The 27,075-nt window shown below is 44.2% G+C and overlaps 1 protein-coding gene across 4 annotated transcripts in view; it reads left to right on the top strand.

Moving 5' to 3' along the window:
* LOC110506177 (A disintegrin and metalloproteinase with thrombospondin motifs 17-like) overlaps positions 1-27,075 on the top strand; it is a 211,808-nt gene that overhangs the window by 172,031 nt on the left and 12,702 nt on the right. For all 4 annotated transcript variants that reach the window (XM_036981246.1, XM_036981244.1, XM_036981248.1 and 1 more), the window contains 5 exons: positions 367-524; positions 11,226-11,388; positions 16,946-17,081; positions 22,967-23,171; positions 24,237-24,389. In XM_036981246.1, coding sequence (XP_036837141.1) covers positions 367-524; positions 11,226-11,388; positions 16,946-17,081; positions 22,967-23,171; positions 24,237-24,389 — 815 coding nt within the window. The remainder of the gene's footprint in view (positions 1-366; positions 525-11,225; positions 11,389-16,945; positions 17,082-22,966; positions 23,172-24,236; positions 24,390-27,075) is intronic.

The following is a 27,075-nucleotide window of genomic DNA, read 5'->3' as shown; positions in this document are numbered from 1 at the left end:
GGGTCGGCTATTTCGAAAGCAGCCAATTTGGGCATCAAAAGTCATTTTCAGAGAAGTGAAGAGAAGTGTATGTTCACTTTGCCTGCCTGCTACATTTTAATTGTTTGTTTGCTCCTCTTAAAATTAAAAATATACATATTTTAGGTTAGAGACATGGTTTGAATTATGGGTTTGTATAAAGGTAGTGATTTAAGGGAACAGTCAGAGTGGGAATTGAACCCTGCGTTTACAGGTCTAGGCATGTTGGTGGAGACTGTGGTATGCTTACTTTCAATGGAAGTGATAGGGGCAAGTGATAGGGAACCATCTAACATCAAGTTGTCCTGAACTTCCTCTTAAATTAATTCTACATCCTGCTTGTTCCAGCAATGAAAGACTCTACCAAGAGGTCCATCAACAGCGACTGGAAGATCGAGCTTCCTGGAGAGTTCCAGCTGGCCGGCACTACAGTGCGCTACGTCCGGAGAGGACTCTGGGAGAAAATGTCCGCCAAGGGACCCACCAAGACCCCGCTGTACCTCATGGTAAACCTATCATGTAGAGAGAGATTGTGTGTGTGTGTGTGTGTGTGTGTGTGTGTGTGTGTGTGTGTGTGTGTGTGTGTGTGTGTGTGTGTGTGTGTGTGTATCCCTATCATGCGAATGCATGTTGAGCTGATGCATTTAACCTCCTCAGTCTACTCCACATGATGACAGAGATCAGAGAGGGACAGATAAAGAGCATGGAAATTGGGCTTCAAAGGGAGAAAGTTGTTGTTAGTTTAAATGTAATCTTTATTTAACTAGGCAAGTCAGTTAAGAACACATTCTTATTTACAATGACAGCCTACCAGGGAACGCTTTAACTACTAGGCTACCTGCCTCCCCAAATGGCCCTCTGGAGGCATCATGTGATACAGATGTAGTATCTTAATTAGAGCCAGTGTGCTACAGTAGGGAAATAATCCTGCAGCAACAGGAAATGTCAGTTATTATGTGGATTATATAAAAACATTTGTAGGGATTGATACATTTTTGCTAAGGGAAAATCAAGTCTGAAATATCAAAGTGGAAATGTTCAAACTTCAGATGCCCTTTTAAACCTTAACATTTCTAGGGCTAGCGGAGCCCCTCGACAACATTCCGCTGAAAAGGAAGTGCGCGAAATTCAAAAATATATTTTTTTGAAATAGGTAACTTTCACACATTAACAAGTCCAATACAGCAATTGAAAGATAAACATCTCGTTAATCAACCCATCCTGTCCGATTTAAAAAATGCTTTACAGCGAAATCACAACATATGATTATGTTAGGTCATAGCCAAGTCCAAAAAACACAAAGCCATTTATTCAGCCAAACATAGCCAAAGATAGAGTCACAAAAAGCAGAAATATAGATAAAAAGAATCACTAACCTTTGATGATCTTCATCAGATGACACTCATAGGACATCATGTTACACAATACATGTATGTTTTGTTCGATAATGTGCATATTTATCTAAGATGGCATCGATCTAAGATGGCATAGCAGTTCAGACGTCTTTTTGTCCTCGTCCTGTCGTGTCCCGTATATATATATATATATAACTTTTTTTTTCACATACATTTTTAATTTTCCATAAACTCATCTTCAGAACACTCTCCTGCAATCCGCTTCACCAATTTAGATTTATATAAAAAAGTATTATTTACCTCAGATCTGTAATCCTCCAAGAGGCTAGCCAGAAAACTAGCCAGATGCTAGCCGGGAGCTAGCCGGGAGCTAGCCAGGAGCTGTTCCAGAAGCTAATCAGAAGCTGGTTCAGAAGCTAGTTAGCTTCTTTACTGGCTAATCGTTAGTACTCAGCTAACCACGGTTTGTGGTCATCGGCTGTCCTTTGGCTCGAGAATCTATCGGCAGTTTTGTACGGCGCGGTGCAGCGCAGCGCGGCTCGGAACGGAACATACCGGACCAATTTTTCTCTCCATGTCCTTGGATTTCGGCCGCTGGCTCTGGACATTCATACCTGGATCTCACAGCTAGCTAGCTGCTATCCGTGTGACTATCGGCTTTCGTCGATTCCGGAGCTAACATCAATTGTTCCGGAGCTAGCCAGCTGAAGAGTTCCATCAATCACTCCTGGGCTGCAGTCACCTATCCGGACCCGTTTTGCTGCCTACGCGGAGCCCCACCGGGCCTTCACAGCTGGACTGCCGACGTTGTCTACCCGAGGGAGTTGTCCGGCTGGCTCCTCCGGCGCGACGTTGCCTGGGCGCCCATCTGCGGCCTGCTAGCCGTTGGCTGTCTTATCGGCTGCTATCTGAATAGACAATCGGACAATTTTATTTTATTTGTATTTATTTATTTTTCTTCTTGGGCCTCTATAACTATATCTATTGTTTTTATTTTTGTTGTTGTTGTGTGATTTGGATTAATCCCCTCTACCACACGGAAACCCACTAATCTACTGACGGAACGCAAGAGGTGGCTAATAACTGACCTCCATCCTATGCTAGCTTGCTACCGATTTAGCTGTCTAAATCGCCGTGACCCCCAACCAACCTCTCCACTCACTGGACCCTTTTGATCACTCGACTAAGCATGCCTCTCCTTAATGTTAATATGCCTTGTCCATTGCTGTTCTGGTTAGTGTTTATTGGCTTATTTCACTGTAGAGCCTCTAGTCCTGCTCATTATACCTTATCCAACCTATTAGTTCCACCACCCACACATGCAATGACATCTCCTGGTTTCAATGATGTTTCTAGAGACAATATCTCTCTCTTCATCACTCAATACCTAGGTTTACCTCCACTGTATTCACATCCTACCTTACCTTTGTCTGTACATTATACCTTGATGCTATTTTATCGCCCCCAGAAACCTCCTTTTACTCTCTGTTCCAGACGTTCTAGACGACCAATTCTTATTGCTTTTAGCCGCACCCTTATTCTACTTCTACTCTGTTCCTCTGGCGATGTAGAAGTGAATCCAGGCCCTGCAGTGCCTAGCTCCACTCCTATTCCCCAGGCGCTCTCTTTTGACGACTTCGGTAACCGTAATAGCCTTGGTTTCATGCATGTTAACATTAGAAGCCTCCTCCCTAAGTTTGTTCTATTCACTGCTTTAGCACACTCTGCCAACCCGGATGTTCTAGCTGTGTCTGAATCCTGGCTTAGGAAGACCACCAAAAATTCAGACATTTTAATTCCAAACTACAACATTTTCAGACAAGATAGAACTGCCAAAGGGGGCGGTGTTGCAATCTACTGCAAAGATAGCCTGCAGAGTTCTGTCCTACTATCCAGGTCTGTACCCAAACAATTTGAACTTCTACTTTTAAAAATCCACCTCTCTAAAAACAAGTCTCTCACCGTTGCCGCCTGCTATAGACCACCCTCTGCCCCCAGCTGTGCTCTGGACACCATATGTGAACTGATTGCCCCCCATCTATCTTCAGAGCTTGTGCTGCTAGGCGACCTAAACTGGAACATGCTTAACACCCCAGCCATCCTACAATCTAAACTTGATGCCCTCAACCTCACACAAATTATCAATGAACCTACCAGGTACCTCCCCAAAGCCTTAAACACGGGCACCCTCATAGATATCATCCTAACCAACTTGCCCTCTAAATACACCTCTGCTGTTTTCAACCAAGATCTCAGCGATCACTGCCTCATTGCCTGCATCCGTAATGGGTCAGCGGTCAAACGACCTCCACTCATCACTGTAAAACGCTCCCTGAAACACTTCAGCGAGCAGGCCTTTCTAATCGACCTGGCCGGGGTATCCTGGAAGGATATTGATCTCATCCCGTCAGTAGAGGATGCCTGGATATTTTTTTTAAATGCCTTCCTAACCATCTTAAATAAACATGCCCCATTCAAGAAATTTAGGAACAGATATAGCCCTTGGTTCTCCCCAGACCTGACTGCCCTTAACCAACACAAAAACATCCTATGGCGTTCTGCATTAGCATCGAACAGCCCCCGTGATATGCAGCTGTTCAGGGAAGCTAGAAACCATTATACACAGGCAGTTAGAAAAGCCAAGGCTAGCTTTTTCAAGCTGAAATTTGCCACAGGGTTCAATTCTTGGACCGACTCTCTTCTCTGTATACATCAATGAGGTCGCTCTTGCTGCTGGTGAGTCTCTGATCCACCTCTACGCAGACGACACCATTCTGTATACTTCTTGCCCTTCTTTGGACACTGTGTTAACAACCCTCCAGGCAAGCTTCAATGCCATACAACTCTCCTTCCGTGGCCTCCAATTGCTCTTAAATACAAGTAAAACTAAATGCATGCTCTTCAACCGATCGCTACCTGCACCTACCCGCCTGTCCAACATCACTACTCTGGACGGCTCTGACTTAAAATATGTGGACAACTACAAATACTTAGGTGTCTGGTTAGACTGTAAACTCTCCTTCCAGACCCATATCAAACATCTCCAATCCAAAGTTAAATCTAGAATTGGCTTCCTATTTTGCAACAAAGCATCCTTCACTCATGCTGCCAAACATACCCTTGTAAAACTGACCATCCTACCAATCCTCGACTTTGGCGATGTCATTTACAAAATAGCCTCCAATACCCTACTCAACAAATTGGATGCAGTCTATCACAGTGCCACCAAAGCCCCATATACTACCCACCATTGCGACCTGTACGCTCTCGTTGGCTGGCCCTCGCTTCATACTCGTCGCCAAACCCACTGGCTCCATGTCATCTACAAGACCCTGCTAGGTAAAGTCCCCCCTTATCTCAGCTCGCTGGTCATCATAGCATCTCCCACCGGTAGCACACGCTCCAGCAGGTATATCTCTCTAGTCACCCCCAAAACCAATTATTTCTTTGGCCGCCTCTCCTTCCAGTTCTCTGCTGCCAATGACTGGAACGAACTACAAAAATCTCTGAAACTGGAAACACTTATCTCCCTCACTAGCTTTAAGCACCAACTGTCAGAGCAGCTCACAGATTACTGCACCTGTACATAGCCCACCTATAATTTAGCCCAAACAACTACCTCTTTCCCTACTGTATTTAATTAATTTATTTATTTTGCTCCTTTGCCCCCCATTATTTTTATTTCTACTTTGCACTTTGCACATTCTTCCATTGCAAATCTACCATTCCAGTGTCTTACTTGCTATATTGTATTTACTTTGCCACCATGGCCTTTTTTGCCTTTACCTCCCTTATCTCACCTAATTTGCTCACATCGTATTTAGACTTGTTTATACTGTATTATTGACTGTATGTTTGTTTTACTCCATCTGTGTCATTGTATGTGTCGAACTGCTCTGCTTTATCTTGGCCAGGTCGCAATTGTAAATGAGAACTTGTTCTCAACTTGCCTACCTGGTTAAATAAAGGTTAAATAAAAAATAAATAAATAAATAAATATTTATATGCAAAAATCTCAGTTTACATTGGCGCATTATGTGCAGTAATGTCCGGTGACACATGACGGGGCCTCCCGGGTGGCGCAGTGGTCTAGGGCACTGCATTGCAGACTCTGGGTTCGCGCCCAGGCTCTGTCGCAGCCGGCCGCGACCGGGAGGTCCGTGGGGCGACGCACAATTGGCCTAGTGTCGTCCGGGTTAGGGAGGGCTTGGCCGGTAGGGATATCCTTGTCTCCTCGCACACCAGCACAGTGCACGCTAACCAGGTCACCAGGTGCATGGTGTTTCCTCCGACACATTGGTGCGGCTGGCTTCCAGGTTGGATGTGCGCTGTGTTAAAGAAGCAGTTCGGCTTGGTTGGGTTGTGTTTCTCCCGAGCCCGTACGGGAGTTTTAGCGATGAGACAATTGAAATTGGGGAGAAAAGGAAAAGGGGGTAAAATTTAAAATAATAATAATAATTTAAAAATAAATTTAAAAACATGTTGATTTTGCAGAAATACTCATAATAAACATTGATAAAAGATGTTATTCACAGAATTAAAGATAGTCTTCTCCTTAATGCAACCGCTGTGTCAGATTTTAAAAAAACTTTACGGAAAAAGCATAATCTGAGAACGACGCTCAGAACCCAAAGCCAGAGGAATATCCGCCATTTTGGAGTCAACAAAGTTAGAAATAACACCATAAATATTCACTTACCTTTGATGATCTTCATCAGAAGGCACTCCCAGGAATCCCAGTTCGATAATAAATGACTGATTTGTTCCATAAAGCTCCAAAAAGTCCATCATTTATGTCCAAATAGCCACTTGTTGTTAGTGTGTTCAGCCAAGTAATCCATCTTCATGAGGCACAGGCACTTCGTCCAGACAAAAACTTTAAAAGTTCCATTACAGTCCTTTAGAAACATGTCAAACTATGTATGGAATCAATCGTTAGGATGTTTTTAACATAAAACATCAATAATGTTCCAACCGGAGAATTCCTTTGTTTTCAGAAAAGCACTGGAACGAGAGGTAAATCTGTCGGCTCGTGGTATTTGCTGGAGCGGAATGGTATCAAATACACCAAACACATGTTTTGATGACATTCCATTATCCCAGCCATTATTATGAGCCGACCTCCCCTCAGCCACCTCCACTGGATCATACATCTTTACATCACTGGCAGGGATTATAGAGAATGAATGAACTGGCATGGGAACTGGCCAAAGCAAGTGAAATAGATAATAAACAATAGTGAAATAGTCAATCAAAAATGAACAATAAACTTTCTACTCACAAGTTTTAAAGGAATAGACACATTTCAAACATCATAGTATGGCTATGTACACTGTTATAATGATGTACAAATAGATAAAGTACAAAAGGGAAGATAAATAAACATAAATGGATTGTATTTACAATGGTGTTTGTTCTTCACTGGTTGCCCTTTTCTTGTGGCAACAAATCTTGCTGCTGTGATGGCACACTGTGGGATTTCACCCGGTAGATATGGGAGTTTATCAAAATTGATTTGTTTTGGAATTCTTTGTGGGTCTCTGTCATCTGAGGGAAATGTGGTCATACATTTGGCAGGAGGTTAGGAAGTGCAGCTCAGTTTCCACCTCATTTTTGTGGGCAGTGTGCACATAGCCTGTCTTCTCTTGAGAGCCAGGTCTGCCTATGACATCCTCTGCTAGGCCATGCTCACTGAGTCTGTACATAGTCAAAGCTTTCCTTCATTTTTGGTCAGCCACGGTGGTCATGTAATCTGCCACTGTGTATTCTCTGTTGAGGGCCAAAATATCATTCCAGTTTTTTGTTAATTATTTCCAATGTGTCAAGTAATTATCTCTTGATTTTCTAATGATTTGGTTGGATCTAATTGTGTTTCTGTTGCTGTCCTGGGGCTCTGTGGGGTCTGTTTATGAATAGAGCCCTAAGACCAGCTTGCTTTGGGGACTCATCTCTAGGCTAATCTCTCTGTAGCTTTGTTTTGGAAGGTTTGGGAATCACTTCCTTGTAAGTGGTTGTAGAATTTATTGTCTCTTTTCTTGATTTTGATAATTAGCCACATTTTTCTCTGTATGCATTATTTGGTGTTTTACGAACACAGAGGATGTTTTTGCAGAATTCTGCATGCAGAGGCTCAATTTGGTGTTTGTCCCATTTTGTGAATTCTTGGTTGATGAGCGGACCCCAGACCTCACAACCATAAAGGGAATGTCAGGACTTCCCCCGAAGTTGTTCCCTCTCCTTGTTCGGGCAGCATTCGGCGGTCGACGTCACCGGCTTTCTAGCTGCTACCGATCCATGTTTCATTTTTCCTTTTGTTTTGTCTGTTTACACACCTGGTTCCCATCTCATAATTATGTTCCTTATTTAACCCTCTAGTTTCCCTTTCTGTTTTGTGCATGATTGTCTTTCGTGTGTTGGAGTTCGAGTCCTGTTTTGTCCTTGTTTTGTAACTGGATTTTTGTTCCGTTCTTGGATTGAGTAAATACAGTGTTTGTTACTCTTACCTGTGTCCTGCGTCTGACTCCTTCGCTATCTTCTAGATAGACTGACAGGGAAATGGGTTCTATAACTGATTCAAATATTTTTTGCCAGATCGCCTGTGAAATGTTATGTTCCTTTTGATGGTATAGAATGCCCTTCTTGCCTTGTCTCAGATTGTTCACAGCTTTGTGGAAGTTACCTGTGGTGCTGATGTTTAGGCCGAGGTATGTATAGTTTTTTGGGTGCTGTAGGGCAAAGGTGTCTAGATGGAATTTGTATTTGTGGTCCTAACAAATGGACCTTTTTTGGAACGCCGTTAATTTTGTCGTACTGAGATTTACTGTCAGTGCCCAGTTCTGACAGAAACTGTGCATAAGATCTAGGTGCTGCTGTAGGCCCTTTTTGGTTGGGGACAGAAGCACCAAACCATCAGCAAACAGTAAACATTTGACTTCAGATTCTAGTAGGGTGAGGCCGGGTTGTGCAGACTGTTCTAGTGTCCTCGCCAATTCATTAATATATATGTTGAAGAGGGTGGGGCTCAAGCTACTTCCCTGTCTCGCCCCATGGCCCTGTGGGAAGAAATGTTACATTTTTTTGCCAATTTTAACTGCACACTTTTGTTTTTGTGCATGGATTTTATAATGTCTGATGTTTTCCCCCAACACCGCTTTCCATCAATTTATAGCAGACCCTCATGCCAAATTGAGTCAAAAGCTTTTTTGAAATCAACAAAGCATGACAAGACTTTGCCTTTGTTTTGTTTTTTGTTTGTTTGTCAATTGGGGGTGTGCAGGGTGAATACGTGGTCTGTCGTAGGGTAATTTGGTATAAAGCCAATTTGATATTTGCTCAGTACGTTGTTTTCACTGATGAAATGTACAAGTCTGCTGTTAATTATAATGCAGAGGATTTCCCCAAGGTTGCTGTTGATGCATATCCCACGGTAGTTATTCCAAATATTAGGGAAGATGCCAGAGCTGAGGATGATGTTAAAGAATTTAAGTATAGCCAATTGAAATGTGTGGTCTGTATATTGTCTGCATATTGTCCTGTAGTTCATTCAATGTAATTGGAGAATCCAATGGGTTCTGGTAGTCTTTAATAGTTGATTCTAAGATTTGTATTTGATCATGTATATGTGTTTGCTCTTTGTTATAGAGCCAACAGGATTAGAGAAGTGGTTTATCCATACATCTCCATTTTGGATAGATAACTCTTTGTGTTGTTGTTTGTTTAGTTAGTGTGTTCCAATTTCCCCAGAAGTGGTTGGTCTATGGATTCTTCAATTACATTGAGCTGATTTCTGATGTGCTTTTCCTTCTTCTGTAGTGTATTTCTGTATTGTTTTAGTGATTCACCATAGTGAAGGCATAGACTCAGGTTTTCTTGGTTTCTATTTTGGTTAGATAGGTTTCTCAATTTCTATCTTAGGGTTTTGCATTCTTCACCAAACCATTTGTTATTGTTGTTCATTTTCTTAGGTTGTCTGCTTGAAATTTTGAGATTTGATAGGGAAGCTGAAATGTCAAATATACTGTTTAGGCTTTCTACTGCCATGTTTACATCTTCATTATTACAGTGAAATGTTTTATCCAGGAAGTTGTCTAAAAGGGATTGAATTTGTTGTTGCCTAATTGTTTTTTGGTAGGTTTCAACACTACTTTCCTTCAATCTTCCTTTGGCTTTGATGCCTCGTGATTGATTATTGCTCTGTTCAAGTAGACTGTTATTTTGCTGTGATGTGATAGGGATGTTAGTGGGCTGACTGAACGCTTTGAGAGACTCTGGGTTGAGGTCAGTGATAAAGTAATCTACAGTACTACTGCCAAGGGATGAGCTGTAGGTGAACCTACCATAGGAGTCTCCTTGTTGCCAATGACTATATTACAGACCCAGTGTGTTACAGAGCTGCAGGAGTTGTGACCGGTTTTGTTGGTTGTTTTGTCATAGTTGTGTCTAGGGGGGCATATTTGGGAGGAAATACTATCAGCTCCAGGTGGGTGTTTGTCCCCCTATGTGCTGAGGGTGTCAGGTTCTTGTCCAGTTCTGGCATTTAGGTTGCCACAGACTAGTACATGTCCCTGGGCCTGGAAGTAGTTGATCTCCCCCTCTAGGATGGAGAAGCTGTCATTGTTAAAGTATGGGGATTCTATTGGGGGGGATATAGATAGCACACATGAGGACATTTTTCCGTGTTGAGATAATTTCCTTATTAATTTATAGCCAGATGTAAAATGTTCCTGTTTTGACTAATTTAATAGTTGGTTAGGTCTGCTCTATATCGAATTAGCATACCTCCTGAGTCTCTTCCCTGTTTCACACCTGGTAGTTTGGTGGATGGGACTACCAGCTCTCTGTAAACTGGAGGGCAACCAGTGGGTATGTCTCCTCTATACCATGTTTCTTGTAGGATGACAATGACTGTATTTCCAATGTCTTTGATGAAGTCTAAGTTCCTGCGCATTAGGCCAAGAGCAGATAACCTTAGACCTTGTATATTCCAGGATGAGATAGTAAAAGCTTTGTGTTCCATTGTGTCTAGTGTTGTTTTCAAGGGGTTTAGGCCCGGACCATTACAGTAGGTGTGAGCAGAGCATGTTGAGCATCTGATACATACCTCTTAGTTCGTAAGATGGGGCTTGGGCGGGTGTATTCATGGGGTTTGGGCCTGTTGCTCTGCTCAAGGCCTGGGCATATGTGTGGCTGTCATGTTGAGGTCTTTGCTGTGGGGGGGGGGGGGGGGGGGGGGGGGCTGCATAGGTCTGATCTGGGGGGGGCCTATATACTGTGGGTGTGGCCAGGCTTTGTTTGGCGGGGTCTCAGCTGGTTGGATTGTGGCTGGTGATGCTGTGGTCTAGGTGTAGGTCCTCTTGGCGTGGGTTCTCTCAGTGCAGGTCCTTTGGGAGGGGGTCTTGCAGGTCTGGGAGGGTGTCTCACTGGTCTGGGCGGGGTGTCCGTTGCTCTGTGCTCCTGTTTGAGGTTCTGGGGCTGCGGTTGAGGGTGACATCCTTCAGGGTCCTGGCAAAAGTTGGGATTGCTGCCTTGTAGAGGTGGACCTCTCTCTCTTTCCTTTACAAAGTATTTCAGGATGCTTGGGGGAGGCTGTATGTTCTGCTAGAGAGGGCAGGTTAAATGTACATCTGTAATGTGGATCTGGATTGTGCATTGTACTGATAATGTGGTTGTGCTAAGGTTTGGTGCTATGGATTTAGAAGGGGGGGGGCTCTATATATTATGTCTCTCTCCTCACTCACTCACTCTGTGTCTCTGAACATGACCCAGTCTCTCAACCCATCTCTATACACTATCAGGACATTGTGTCTGAACATAACAAGCCAGTGTTTCTAAACATAACTCCCTCTCCCCTAGGTGCTGTTGTTCCATGACCAGACCTATGGGATACACTATGAGTACACAGTGTCTCTGAACGTAACTGAACGTGATGATGTCAGTGAGGAGCAGAGAGCACCAGAGCACCTCTACCTTTGGACACACAGCTCCTGGCAAGACTGCAACGTACAGTGTGGAGGAGGTATGACGCACACACATCCCAAGGAGAGTCTTTGCAGGGTTTCTGATAGCTGTTGACCTTGGATTCATGCAAACTTTCAGCCACCCCTCCAGTTCCCCCCCACCCCCCTTCAGTACACCCCTCCCCTTCAGTCCCCCCAGTTCCCCCTCCTCCCCCACCCCCCAACCCACCCCCCCTCCAGTCCCCCCCCCCCAGTTCCCCCATACCCCCTTCAGTTCCCCCACCCCCCTTCAGTTACCCTCCACCCTTTCAGGTCCCCCCCACCACCCTTCAGTTCCCCACACCCACCTTCAGTTACCCCCTTCAGTTCCCCCCGCCCCCTTCAGCAACCCCCCACCCCCTTCAGTACCCCCCACCCCCCTTCAGTTCCCCCACCCCCCTTCAGTTCCCATCCACCACTGCTGCTTCTATCCATTTCGGTTACAAGTTAGATATGGGCCTCTAATCTTGACTGTGGGCCTCTAATCTTGACTTGTCTGTTCTCCATGCTGATGCACTAATCTGGGGCTGGTTGCCCAGCGCAGAGGATTCGCCAGGATCCGGGTTCCACAACAAACATCAAACACAGCTTGGCTGGATGGCTGCCTGGGGCAATGAGGGATGGGGAGAGGACACATGGGCTGTTGCTCTCACACATTCACATGAGCAAACACACATATATACTGTTGAGGCTAGTGAGGTTGGGTTAGTGGGTTACACCTGGTTGGTGAGGCTGGAGCCATTCGGCTGGGACTGAGGTAGAGAGGGTTGGGGCTTGAAGGCTGGGCTTAGAGGCTGTGTCGGAGGGTTAGTTGGATTGATTGTTGGGACTGAGGTAGTGGGATGGGGCTTAGAGGCTGTGTCGGAGGGTTAGTTGGATTGATTGTTGGGACTGAGGTAGTGGGATGGGGCTTGGAGGCTGGGCTTAAAGACGGTGTCGGAGGGTTAGTTGGATAGATTGTTGGGACTGAGGTAGTGGGTTGGATCTTGGAGACGTGTTAGAGGCTATGTCAGAGGGTTAGTTGGACAGACCTTTAGGACTGAGGTAGTGGGTTGGATCTTGGAGACGTGTTAGAGGCTATGTCAGAGGGTTAGTTGGACAGACCGTTGGGACTGAGGTAGTGGGTTGGATCTTGGAGACGTGTTAGAGGCTATGTCAGAGGGTTAGTTGGACAGACTGTTGGGACTGAGGTAGTGGGTTGGGTCTTGGAGACGTGTTAGAGGCTATGTCAGAGGGTTAGTTGGACAGACCGTTGGGACTGAGGTAGTGGGTTGGGTCTTGGAGACGTGTTAGAGGCTATGTCAGAGGGTTAGTTGGACAGACCGTTGGGACTGAGGTAGTAGGTTGGGTCTTGGAGACGTGTTAGAGGCTATGGCAGATGGTTAGTTGGACAGGCCTTTGGGGCTTGGGGGAGACAAATAGGCCCAGTGTTGGTGAACTTCTAACCTCTGAACTAGAGCACACCAGACAGATAGAGCTGGCTCCCACTGTGGGACTCTCAACTGGGTTACCACGAACATACACGCAAACAAAGTTAAACACGTGCATGTACACGTGCACTCTCATGCAGGTGGACAGCACACTGCACTAGTTTTGCCTATTCAATTCTCAGTTCATTGCTGAGACTGCAAATATCTAGAGCTGATTCTGGTGATATTAAAAATAAACTTTGAGGAAAAACCGTTATTTTTATTAACTCAGAGCAACAGTATTTTATCATCATCTAGCAGTAGATGTGAAGTGGATGGATAGGTGGCTAGTTAATGTTGTTTTAACCCTTAAGAGTAGATTACCCTTTACTATACATTCAACTGATGTTGTATCTCAACCAGTGGAAAACAAGGCTGCAAAAATATATTACAATTATCAGTAGGTTGTACTTCAATTTGCTTTTGCACTCATCTCAACACTATGACATCAATGACATGATTTTTTAAAAGTTGATTACTTTGTAAAACTATTTAGTTATGAACTATGGTAAATCCATCCAATTATGAACTGAAGTAACTCTCGAAGCAAGTCTGGTAATAATTAGAGTGAAAACAGCACCATGACATCAGCGGTTTTATCGCTATCCAGTGACTGATTAGCTATAATGCGTTGTTCAGTCTGAATCATCGATAACATATGTCATTTAGCTGTGATAGGTGTTCCCAACCTTGGCTGGTGAGAGGGTGTGTGCAGGTTTAGGTGACCACTTTCGTTTATTTGTCCGTTCACTCGTTTGGAGTGCTTTAACAATGTCAAGGGTGAAGCTTATTGTATCCAGCTAGTGGTTAGCTTATTGTATCCAGCTAGTGGTTAGCTTATTGTAGCCAGCTGGCGGTTAGTTTGTTGTAGCCAGCTCGCGGTTAGTTTGTTGTAGCCAGCTAGCGGTTAGTTTGTTGTAGCCAGCTAGCGGTTAGTTTGTTGTAGCCAGCTAGCAGTTAGTTTGTTGTAGCCAGCTAGGGGTTAGTTTGTTGTAGCCAGCTAGCAGTTAGTTTGTTGTAGCCAGCTAGCGGTTAGTTTGTTGTAGCCAGCTAGCAGTTTGTTTTTAAAGCCAACTAGCGGTTCGTTTTTGTAGCCAGCTAGCGATTAGTTTGTTGTAGAGAGCTTGCGGTTAGTTTATTGTAGCCAGCTAGTGGTGAGTTTGTTGTAGCCAGCTAGTGGTGAGTTTGTTGTAGCCAACTGGTGGTTAGTTTGTTGTAGGCAGCCAGCTGTCTGATGACTTAAAGAGTTTTACCAAATTTGATCAGTGTTATTTCCTGAAAGTCGCTAGTTGAAAATACAATCTGTGGGGTTGTGTACTGTAGGTCACTTTGGATAAAAGCGCCTGCGAAATGGCATATATCAGGGGTCAGCAACAGGCCTGCAAGTGTTTTTTCCCAAGTATTCCCACAAACAAAAGAGACATACAGTATGTGATGGTGTCTCAATGTAATCAAGGTATGGAAATTAATATTCTTTTTTAAATACAAACTCTTTCTGAGCTTAGTTGGGATCAATTTGCAGTGTTCAAATGACTAGGATTATGTTACGCCCGCCCCGACAAACCGCTTAGACAAAAATCATCCTGTGGCTGAATCTAGTTGCCTACATTTCATTTACATTTCAGCCATTTAGCAGACACTCTTATCCAGAGCAACTTACAGTAGTGAGGGCAGACATTTTTGTACTGGTCCCACGTGGGAGTCAAACCCCCAACACTGACGTTGCAAACGCCATGCACTGCCAACTGAGCCACTGAGGACCCTGTACTCCTGCAAACACCATGCACTACCAACTGAGCCACTGGGGACCCTGTACTCCTTCAAACACCATGCACTACCAACTGAGCCACTGGGGACACTATACTCCTGCAAACACCATGCACTACCAACTGAGCCACTGGGGACCCTATACTCCTGTAAACACCATGCACTACCAACTGAGCCACTGAGGACCCTATACTCCTGCAAACACCATGCACTACCAACTGAGCCACTGGGGACACTATACTCCTGCAAACACCATGCACTACCAACTGAGCCACTGGGGACCCTATACTCCTGCAAACATCATGTACTACCAACTGAGCCACTGGGGACACTATACTCCTGCAAACACCATGCACTACCAACTGAGCCACTGGGGACCCTATACTCCTGCAAACACCATGCACTACCAACTGAGCCACTGGGGACCCTATACTCCTGCAAACACCATGTACTACCAACTGAGCCACTGGGGACCCTGTACTCCTGCAAACGCCATGTACTACAAACTGAGCCACTGGGGATACTATACCCCTGCAAACACCATGCACTACCAACTGAGCCACTGTGGACCCTGTACCCCTGACAAATATTATGTGCGTAAACCCATTTAGCATAGAGTTCTACTTGACATTTTGTTGCCCACTTTTGGAGCGATTCAAAAAATGAGGAAAACCCAAAGTCCTCATAGGAGAGTCCGCGCCTCACTGTGTGTGTGGAACAAATCTCTGTTTCCTTGGTAACCAGAATTAATTATTACTCTTCCAGTATCTTTCGGTTTTTAGAGTAAATATGACTAGTTTTCCCTCCAAATGAATTCTGCCGACACTGTCGCTCTGAGAAGAACACTAATCGTTGTTGTGATCATACTCAGACCAAAGCGCAGCGTGGAATCGGTTCGACATCTTTTTATTTTAAGGAGAACCGAACAACTAAACAAAAAAGAATAAATGATACGTGACGTTCTGTAGAGCTCACAGGCATCAACACAAAAACAAGATACCACAAAAACCCAGTGGGAATAGGCTGCCTAAATATGATCCCCAATCAGAGACAACGATAGACAGCTGCCTCTGATTGGGAAGCATAACAGGCCAACATAGAAGTACAAAAACTAGAGTGCCCACCCTAGTCACCTAACCAAATTAGAGAATAAAAGGCTCTCTAAGGTCAGGCCGTGACAACTAAGGGATGGGATGGGGGTTGGCATTATCGTAAGGGAGCCTGTACACAGTGTTCATAAAACATTTCCCATCACAGGATTTTGGGACGATGTAGGAATATGAAACCTGTGACATAAATATTGCAGTGGGAATCTAGATTTAGTCATTTCTGAGCCATATAGTAGAAACCCATGTGCACATAACACAATATAACACAAACACACTGGTCCTTATATACTGTAGTACACTCAACACAGTATAACACAAACACACTAGTCCTTATATACTGTAGTACACTCAACACAGTATAACACAAACACACTAGTCCTTATATATTGTGTTAAGTGTACTACAGTATATAAGGACTAGTGTGTTTGTGTTATATTGTGTTAAGTGTACTACAGTATATAAGGACTAGTGTGTTTGTGTTAAGTGTACTACAGTATATAAGGACCAGTGGGTCCTTATATACTGTAGTACACTTAACACAAACACACTAGTCCTTATATACTGTAGTACACTTAACACAATATAACACAAACACACTAGTCCTTATATACTGTAGTACACTTAACACAATATAACACAAACACACTAGTCCTTATATAGTGCACAACTTCTGGCCAGAGGGAGGGAGAAAGGATTGATTTTCATAAAGTTGGAACAAAGCCCAGATCTCGGGCCCTGCACACACACACACACACACACACACACACACACACACACACACACGCACGCACACGCACACGCACACGCACACGCACACAGTAGTCGGGGCCTTAACCAGCAAGTGGTGGTTTGGATAGGGGCCAGCACAGCTCCAAATATAGGACTTCAGTGTTCTGATTTAGTGTTAATTAACTGAGTTTTATTGTGTAATTACCTTCGCATTAGACCAGGCTATGATGTAGTTCACTGGAGGGTTATGCCGGTTGAGACAGAGGCTTGAACTCCATGTGTTTTGTGTGTGTGAAACAGTTTGAAGTTTTTTTGAGACAGCGTCTCACTCTCACACACACACTCACTCACTCACACTCTCTCTCTCTCCCTCTCTCTCACTCACTCACACTCTCTCTCTCTCTCTCTCTCTCTTTTGTCACTCTCTCTTTTGTCACTCTCTCCTTCGCTGTAATTTGTTTGTGTTTGTATACCTCAGATTATAACTGTGTGTGTGTTTCCAGGTGAGAGGAGGACAGTGGTGTCCTGTATGAGGCTGGTCAATAAAAGCATGACTCTGGTGAATGACAGCCTCTGCCAACCAGAGAACAGGCCGTTACCCCAAGTACGACGCTGCAACTCACACCCCTGCCAGTACAGGTGAGAGACACACACACACACACACACACACACACACACACACACACACACACACACACACACACACACACACACACACACACACACAAGCAATTACACACACACACTTAATCAGGAATAGTTGAATGAGAAACAGGATGATGAAAAGATTGCATCATCCTGTTTCTGAGTGATTATAAAAACCAGCTCAATTGAGTTGAATTGGCTGTAGAAGGAGGATCCAGAATACTGTGCAGTGGAGTGCCTGTCAGCGTGCACAGTGGGATTGTTTCATGTCCTACTCAGGCAGAGTTTTACATTAGAGGAACTTGCAGCAAGGAATGTTTCTGAGCTGTACTGCTGATGCATTTAACCCAGACCACTGATCTCTCTGTTCAAAGATACGGGGCTGTATCTCAAATTCCCTATATAGTGCACTACTTCTATAGGGCACTGGTCAAATTAGTGCACTATATAGGGAATAGGGTGCGAGATGTACGTGGTTAAAAGTGCCTTATTACCTTATCCACATAAAAGGCAGAGTGCCGTCTGGCCTATTGAACCGGCCTCACACTGACTCCCACTAATGTACTTGTATATCACTCAAACTTCAGGGTAGAGACTTCTGTTGTCGCTTTGAACTAGCTCACCTGATTCACCGAAACATGGGCTTGATAAGTAGTTGACAAGTTGAATCAGGTGTGCTAGCTCAGGAATGGTTCAAATACATGGAACGACTGGAGTCCCCCAGGAGAGCCATTCCTCCCTCTTTAGCTCACACCGAGACAAGCAACTGGGACCTCTGCTTCACAGATTCATGGGACTGCCCTCCTGAAATGTTTTTAGTCAGTTGTGCCACCAAAAAGCTGGCTATTAGTCAATGTGAGTGGGCACATTTCAGGCTGAGGAGTGAGGCTACAAATCCCCTTATGTTACACTCACTGAACTGTTGTTTCACTATGTCTAGATTTTAGCCTCTAGAGTCTAGATTCTAAAGATTCTAGAATTCTATTTTCTAGCTGGTAAGTTGAGCACGGGGTTCCGTATTTCTGTTCATTTAACTTTATTTTCATTGAAAAATATTCCTTTCTAATTATTCTTGAGTGTATTCTGTCAATACGGTGCTGACTTTATACGACAGCCCCCATAGACATTGTATATATTTTTGGGCAACAGAAAAAGTACCTGCCCCAAATGGCCCCCTATTCCCTATAGTGTACTACATGTGACCCAGGCCCGGTCAAAAGTAGTGCACTATACTGTATCGGGAGTAGGGTGCCGTTTGGGACGTAGACAAAGACCCAGCCCAGTTATACGTTTCTAAGACATACATTGATGTGGATATATTTTGCCGTCTCTTAGCCTCTTTCCCCTTTGCATCCATTCAGTGGATCAGTCAGCTGCATCTCTACCATATAGGCAGGACTTGTTAGGTACAACCAAATATTGAATGGAAGTGGACTGTATTAGGACGTTGCTGTAGAGACAGGAAGAGGAGGAGGGATAAAAGACATGGACATGGAAGCAGAACACACACGCACACATTCACACACATACACAGAAAGACAGACAGAGAGACAGGCGGACAGACAGAGAGACAGACAGATGGACAGACAGACTGGGACCTCTCCATCTAGTTTATTACTACATCACCTGGAAAATAGAGGCCCAGTTTTCCAGAGGCCCCAGGTGCTTGGCTGTAACTCTTTATGACCTAATTTCACCAGGCCTGGTGCTGTAAACCCCAAACCCCAAACTCTGTCACATCTACAGGGTAATGTTCATCAGGCACCAATTGGAAGAAGATGCTCTGAAACTGGGGAGGGACTACCTGGACTTGGTCCAATAAGGAAGGTTATTTTTCCTTTTCTGTTTGAAAACGTTTTGCTACGATGTGCCCTACTGATCACGACCCAGTCGATTAGTCAACATTATTTCATTGGCGACATCGTAGCGTACAAAAGACGCTTGGTGCTTTTTAATACTGGGAGGATAGTGTGTTGGTACTGTTTATTGTTTTGAATGAGAATTTAAGCGTATTTCAATTTCTCAGTTTCTGTCTTTGTTTTGTGTTGCATAGTGAACCACTCTTGTTTAACACAGAGAACACTTAAAGGTCCAATTTCTCAGTTTCTGTCTTTGTTTTGTGTTGCATAGTGAACCACTCTTGTTTAACACAGAGAACACTTAAAGGTCCAATTTCTCAGTTTCTGTCTTTGTTTTGTGTTGCATAGTGAACCACTCTTGTTTAACACAGAGAACACTTAAAGGTCCAATGCAGCTGTTTTTATCTCAACATCAATCATTTGGGTGACAATTAAGTACCTTAATGTGATTGTTTTCAATTAAAATTGCAAAAATGGCTTATTAGCACAGAGCAATTACTCAAGCAAGAATTTTGTAGGACTGTAGGACTGAGTGGGGAGTGGGAAACTGAGAACTAGCTGTTATCGGAAGAGAGGTTTGGAACTCTTTTCCTTCTTATTAACTAATTCACTGCCTGGTGTACGGGAGTTGAGCGATGAGACAAGTTAACAACTGGATACCATGAAATTGGGGAGAAAAGGGGGTAACATTTTAAATGAAATAAAACATAAAAACATAGTGAAATGACGTTCTCGGCTGCACTGGGCCATTAAATGTTTACTGATTGATTAAAAGAGATGGTGCTTATTTCTACACTTTCATTTCTACATATCTGCCAACATTAACCTGTTGATCATTTTACTCTAATCAATTTAATCAGAAAATACTTTAATGGCATGGAACGGGTTATCACATTACCAAAGCAAATATTTAGAAACATATTAAAAAACATACACATGATAACACACACACTCTACACACACATACACATGATTTTGTATTGTAGATACACTACCGGTCAAAAGTTTTAGAACTACTCATTCAAGGTTTTTTCTTTATTTTTTTACTATTTTCTACATTGTAGAATAATAGTGAAGACATCAAAACTATGAAATAACACATGGAATCATGTAGTAACCAAAAAAGTGTTAAACAAATTCAAATATATTTCAGGTAGCCTTTGCTTTGATGACAACTTTGCACACACTCTTGGCATTCTCTCAACCAACTTCACCTGGAATGCTTTTCCAACTGTCTTGAAGGAGTTCCCACATATGCTGAGCACTTGTTGGCTGCTTTTCCTTCACTCTGCGGTCCGAATCATCCCAAACCATCTGAATTTGGTTGAGGTCGAGGGATTGTGGAGGCCACGTCACCTGATGCAGCACTCCATCACTCTCCTCCTTGGAACCAACAATCTCAAATTTGGATTCCAGACCAAGGGACAGATTTCCACCAGTCTAATGTCAATTGCTCGTGTTTCTTGGCCCAAGCAAGTCTCTTCTTTTTATTGGCATCTTTTAGTAGTGGTTTCTTTGCAGCAAATCGACCATGGCAACCTAGTGGTTGGAGCGATGGACTAGTAACCGGAAGGTTGCAAGTTCAAACCCCCAAGCTGACAAGGTACAAATCTGTCGTTCTGCCCCTGAACAGGCAGTCAACCCACTGTTCCTAGGCCGTCATTGAAAATAAGAATTTGTTCTTAACTGACTTGCCTAGTTAAATAAAGGTAAAAATAAAATAAATGAAGGCCTGATTCACGCAGTCTCCTCTGAACAGTTGATGTTGAGATGTGTCTTTTACTTTAACTCTGTGAAGCATTTATTTGGGCTGCAATTTCTGAGGCTGGTAACTCTAATGAATGTATCATCTGCAGCAGAGGTAACTCTGGGTCTTCCATTCCTGTGGCGGACCTCATGAGAGCGAGTTTCATCACAGCTCTTGATGGTTTTTGCAACTGCACTTGAAGAAAATTTCAAAGTCTTGACTGACCATCTTCTAAAGTAATGATGGACTGTCATTTCTCTTTGCTTATTGGAGTTGTTCTTGACATAATATGGACTTGGTTTTTTACCAAATAAGGCTATATTCTGTATACCACATCTCCCTTGTCACAACACAACTGATTGGCTCAAACGCATTAAGAAGAAAATAAATTCCACAAATTAACTTTTAAGAAGGCACACCTGTTAATTGAAATGCATTCCAGGTGACTACCTCATGAAGCTGGTTGAGGGAATGCCAAGAGTGTGCAAAGCTGTCATCAAGGCAAAGTATGGCTATTTGAAGAAACTCAAATATAAAATACATTTAGATTTGTTTAACACTTTTTTTGGTTACTACTGTACATGATTCCATATTTCATAGTTTTGATGTCTTCACTATTATTCTATAATGTAGAACATATAAAAAAAAGAAAGCAAACTCTAGTAGGTGCCTTGGCAAGTACTAATGGGGATCCATAATAAACCCCAGGAAGAGTAGCTGGTGCCTTGGCAAGTACTAATGGGGATCCATAATAAACCCCAGGAAGAGTAGCTGCTGTCTTGGCAAGTACTAATGGGGATCCATAATAAACCCCAGGAAGAGTAGCTGGTGCCTTGGCAAGTACTAATGGGGATCCATAATAAACCCCAGGAAGAGTAGCTGCTGCCTTGGCAAGTACTAATGGGGATCCATAATAAACCCCAGGAAGAGTAGCTGCTGCCTTGGCAAGTACTAATGGGGATCCATAATAAACCCCAGGAAGAGTAGCTGGTGCCTTGGCAAGTACTAACGGGGATCCATAATAAACCCCAGGAAGAGTAGCTGCTGCCTTGGCAAGTACTAATAGGGATCCATAATAAACCCCAGGAAGAGTAGCTGGTGCCTTGGCAAGTACTAATGGGGATCCATAATAAACCCCAGGAAGAGTAGCTGGTGCCTTGGCAAGTACTAATGGGGATCCATAATAAACCCCAGGAAGAGTAGCTGGTGCCTTGGCAAGTACTAATGGGGATCCATAATAAACCCCAGGAAGAGTAGCTGGTGCCTTGGCAAGTACTAATGGGGATCCATAATAAACCCCAGGAAGAGTAGCTGGTGCCTTGGCAAGTACTAATGGGGATCCATAATAAACCCCAGGAAGAGTAGCTGGTGCCTTGGCAAGTACTAATGGGGATCCATAATAAACCCCAGGAAGAGTAGCTGGTGCCTTGGCAAGTACTAATGGGGATCCATAATAAACCCCAGGAAGAGTAGCTGCTGCCTTGGCAAGTACTAATGGGGATCCATAATAAACCCCAGGAAGAGTAGCTGCTGCCTTGGCAAGTACTAATGGGGATCCATAATAAACCCCAGGAAGAGTAGCTGGTGCCTTGGCAAGTACTAATGGGGATCCATAATAAACCCCAGGAAGAGTAGCTGGTGCCTTGGCAAGTACTAATGGGGATCCATAATAAACCCCAGGAAGAGTAGCTGGTGCCTTGGCAAGTACTAATGGGGATCCATAATAAACCCCAGGAAGAGTAGCTGGTGCCTTGGCAAGTACTAATGGGGATCCATAATAAACCCCAGGAAGAGTAGCTGCTGCCTTGGCAAGTACTAATGGGGATCCATAATAAACCCCAGGAAGAGTAGCTGCTGCCTTGGCAAGTACTAATGGAGATCCATGATAAACCCCAGGAAGAGTAGCTGCTGCCTTGGCAAGTACTAATGGGGATCCATAATAAACCCCAGGAAGAGTAGCTGGTGCCTTGGCAAGTACTAATGGGGATCCATAATAAACCCCAGGAAGAGTAGCTGCTGCCTTGGCAAGTACTAATGGGGATCCATAATAAACCCCAGGAAGAGTAGCTGCTGCCTTGGCAAGTACTAATGGGGATCCATAATAAACCCCAGGGAGAGTAGCTGGTGCCTTGGCAGGAACTAATGGGGATCCTTAATAAATACAAATGCAAATCGTCTCTCTCTCTCTTACTTTCCCTCTCTCTCCCTCTTTGTCTTTCTCCCCCTCCCTCTCTCTCTCCTCTCCCCCTCTCTACATCTATCTCTCTCTCCAGGTGGGTGACAGGGGAGTGGGGCCAGTGTTCGGTGACGTGTGGGAAGGGTCTCCAGCTGCGTGAGGTGGGCTGTGTGTACCAGCTGCAGAACGGATCCCTTATCCACACACGGGACTTGTACTGCCAGGGGGGCAAACCCCCCGCCCTGCAGGGCTGCGAGGGACGCCACTGCCTCACTGCCTGGGAGGCCTCTGAGTGGTCCAAGGTCTGTTGTGGTGGGGGTGGGGTGTGTGCTTGTCTATGCGACTATTCGTGGATGCGTGTTTGAGTGTTTTTCTGCACATCTGTGTGTGTCCACGTGTTTATGCGAGTTCCCGTGTGAGTGAGACACAGAGAGAGAGAAATAGTAAACCACTTACTTTCCTCAAAGTTTGATGCAGAATCATGTAGGAGCAGCGCTGCAGTAGTACTGCATAATATAGACATCTGTAACCCCATCCCCCCCTCTCTCTCTCTTCCCTCGCTCCACTGAAGAGGAGGTAGAGTGGGTTGGAGAGGATGAGCTAATGAACCACCACAGGAGGCTGCTATAATGAGTAACACTGCCCTGTCTCTCGCTCCCTCTCACACACTCTCTCTATCCTCATATTTATTTTCACTCATTTTCCTCCCTCTCTTTTTCCTGACATCACTCTAACCTCCCTCCCCCTCTTCCTCTCCCTCTCCTCCTCCACCTCACACTCCTCCTCTCACTTCCACTCTTTGTCTTATCCTTTTCCATCCCCTCTCTTCCCTCTCTACTGTCATTATTTTCCACCTCTTCCTCCCTCTTTCATGTTCCCTTTTCTCTCCTTTATATGTCCCTTCCCTTTGTCCCTCTCCCTCAACTCCAATGTTTCCCTCTCTCCCTTTCCCTCGTCTCCATCTCCCTTCTTCCTCTCCCTCCCTCTCTCCCTCGCTCCATCTCCCTTCTTCCTCACCCTCCCTCTCTTCCCTCTCTACTGTCATTATTTTCCACCTCTTCCTCCCTCTTTCATGTTCCCTTTTCTCTCCTTTATATGTCCCTTCCCTTTGTCCCTCTCCCTCAACTCCCTCGTCTCCATCTCCCTTCTTCCTCTCCCTCCCTCTCTCCCTCGTCTCCATCTCCCTTCTTCCTCACCCTCCCTCTCTCCCTCGTCTCCATCTCCCTTCTTCCCCACCCTCCCTCTCTCCCTCGTCTCCATCTCCCTCCCTCTCTCCTCACCTTTTCTTCTCTCCCTCCACTCTCTTCTTCCCTCCCTCCCTCCCTCCCCTGGTCTCCCTCTCCCTTCTCCCTCCCTCCTCTCCCCAGTGTTCTTCAGACTGTGGCAGTGGGGTCCGTCGGAGGACAGTGAGGTGCACCAACCCCCAGGGGAACTGTGACCCCCTCTCTCAGCCTGCTGACCAGGAGCCCTGTGAGGACCACTCCAAATGTTACGAGTGGAAGACTGGGGACTGGTCCAAGGTATGGGCCATACACACACATAAATGACACACACATACACTCTCTTTTTAATCAAATATCTATTTACAGAGATCTCCCATGTGGAGAGGACTCTAACCCCGGATGCCCCCTTCCAATTGATTAATCCCTCCCTGTGACACAGCGGTGTAGGTGATGCCAACATGGTGCCAACGCTGTGCCAGTCCTGATGTGGGCATCTTGACAGATAGCCTGACTGCACCTGCATCACTGTCTGACTGCATTCTCAATGGCAAACTATTCCCTTTATAGTGCACGCAGGCAGACAGGCAGGCAGGCAGGCAGGCACACACACACGCACGCGCGCACGCACACACACACACACACACACACGCGCGCGCACGCACGCACGCACGCGCACACACACACACACACACACACACACACACACACACAGACACACACATACACTCTCTCTCTCTCTACTGGAGGAATGAATTAAGGCACCTTGGCCCTCACACCAGTCTCTCTTCCCATCTGTCTAACTAGGGCAGGGCAATAGCAACAAGTCCATTTCAATTCTTGTGGGTGAGAATGAACATGGGGAGTTTAATTCCTGAAATGTAATTGACCTTGTCTGTTGTGGCTGGCAGTGAGGGGACAGGTGTCAACCTTTATTGCTGTACTCGTACTACACACAGACACATGAAGGAACACACACACACACACACACACAGTAAAGTCCTCAGACCAGGATGGTACATACAAGCAAACCTCCTTATTAACACTTTGAACTACAGTAGGCACCAGTCGGCTACTCTGGACCTGCGTCCCAAATGGCACTCCTTTTGACATTTGGGATTCATCCTCCGAGCTGAACTATACACTCGTCTGCTGGGCTCTGCAGTGGGCAAAAACCCTCCATTTACAAAACATGTTCACTAATCATTCTGTTTGTTTGCTTGTCTCTTTAGAGATCATTTCAAAACTGAGAGTTCAGGATGAATGAAAGCTCTGAGTAATGCAAAGTGTTTCCTCTCACGGATGAGTCCCAAATGACACCCTATTCTCTATATAGTGCACTACTTTTGACTACAGTCCTATGGGCCCTGATCATAAGTTGTGCACTATATAGGGAAAAGGATGACATTTGGGACATATCCTGTGTGATTGTAACCTCAACTAACTCATTCAGCTGCTCTGTTCTGTAATGTACTGCCAGGAATTAAAACACCCATATCTTAGTTAATAAATGTACAAATTGTCCAGATATCCTCCCCAAAGGGGAACTAAAAAGCTACTATATGGGCGGTTACAATAAGTCCACACAGAATGACATGCTATAACGCTTTACTAGTCAAATAGAGACAGGAGCAACACAGTAGAATACTAATGGGAGACAGCGTTATACAGGAAGTATACGAACAAACAAGGACAACATATATGCTATATGTGTTCCAACATATTACAGATTATAAACTGGGTGGTTTGAGCCCTGAAGGCTGATTGGCTGACAGCCATGGTATATCAGACCATACACCACGGGTATGACAAGACATGTATTTTTACTGCTCTAAATACGTTGGTAACCAGTTTATAATAGCAATAAGGCACCTCTGGGATATGTGGTATAACAGATTTAAGAGGTACATTTTTATTTATTTATCCTTGTTATAGTTAAGGAAACCGAGCAGTACATTCTCCCATAATAAACAAAAGTCATCAAGAATATTGGCAATTATAAATCTACAAATATCTCTTTCATGTAGACAATGCCAAAATAAATGCCAAACAGTTTCTGGATGCTCATCACAAAGAGTACAGTTAATGTTAATGTATTTTTCTTCAGGTAAGGATTCACAGGGTAATACTTATGGATCATTCTGAAAGAACTTGTTAACAAGCAGATAAGCAGCTATTTGTGTGGTAATAACCAACCGTTTTTCCAGCAGATATTATTAATAAATGTATTCCAGTAAGTTAGAAGTAGGGAATATATATGACATTACCTTTGAAATAAAGCAGGTATTGTTCTGAGGGAGCAAGGAGAAACACATTTTTCCTACCGGAGAGTCAACTGGATGAAGAGAGGATATCTCAAATCAAATTAAATCAATAAAGAAGGTGAGGTCTGGTTACACCTCTAAACAGCATTACAGTTCCAGATGGAATAGCATCAAAGACTATGCAAACTCTTTAGGTGTAACAGGGATATGTAAAGAGATCAAAAAAATGGCCCCTATTCCCAGTGATTAGTACTTTTATAAGTGTGCACTTGGTTCACCATTGTCTTGTCGATTATTGTTACTATGTCCGTTGGTATGTGTGAGTACCTGTGCTGTGTGTTTTGGCTTTCGTGCCATTGTGGATTGCGCAGATGATTACAGGTCTCGTCCCGTGTGTTAATCATTGTGCGCATGTGTTATTTATTCGAGGTACTCCTCGCTCTTTTGTTTGGTCTTCGTCCCCGTGCCTTTACACGCCACGCCGTAATTTGGGCTTAATTTTAAAAAATGATTACGCATTCCTGCGCCTGTCTCCCGACCCGTCATACCAGCATGACAGTGATGTTTATATTTTAATACCACACCAAGGCTCGTGTGTCTATGAAAGCAGATAATTTTTAATCTTATTAATGTTATAGTTACAAAGCAAAATGTAATTGAAGCCAGCAAAACAGGAGAAGATATAATGAGGGATGAAATTCCAAATTGAAGTTGGATTCTTT

Source organism: Oncorhynchus mykiss, chromosome 6 (assembly GCF_013265735.2).
Source record: "Oncorhynchus mykiss isolate Arlee chromosome 6, USDA_OmykA_1.1, whole genome shotgun sequence".
NCBI classification, from domain to species: domain Eukaryota; kingdom Metazoa; phylum Chordata; class Actinopteri; order Salmoniformes; family Salmonidae; genus Oncorhynchus; species Oncorhynchus mykiss.
The sequence above is the reverse complement of the archived record's forward strand: the minus strand, read 5'-3'. Positions and strand labels throughout refer to the sequence as shown.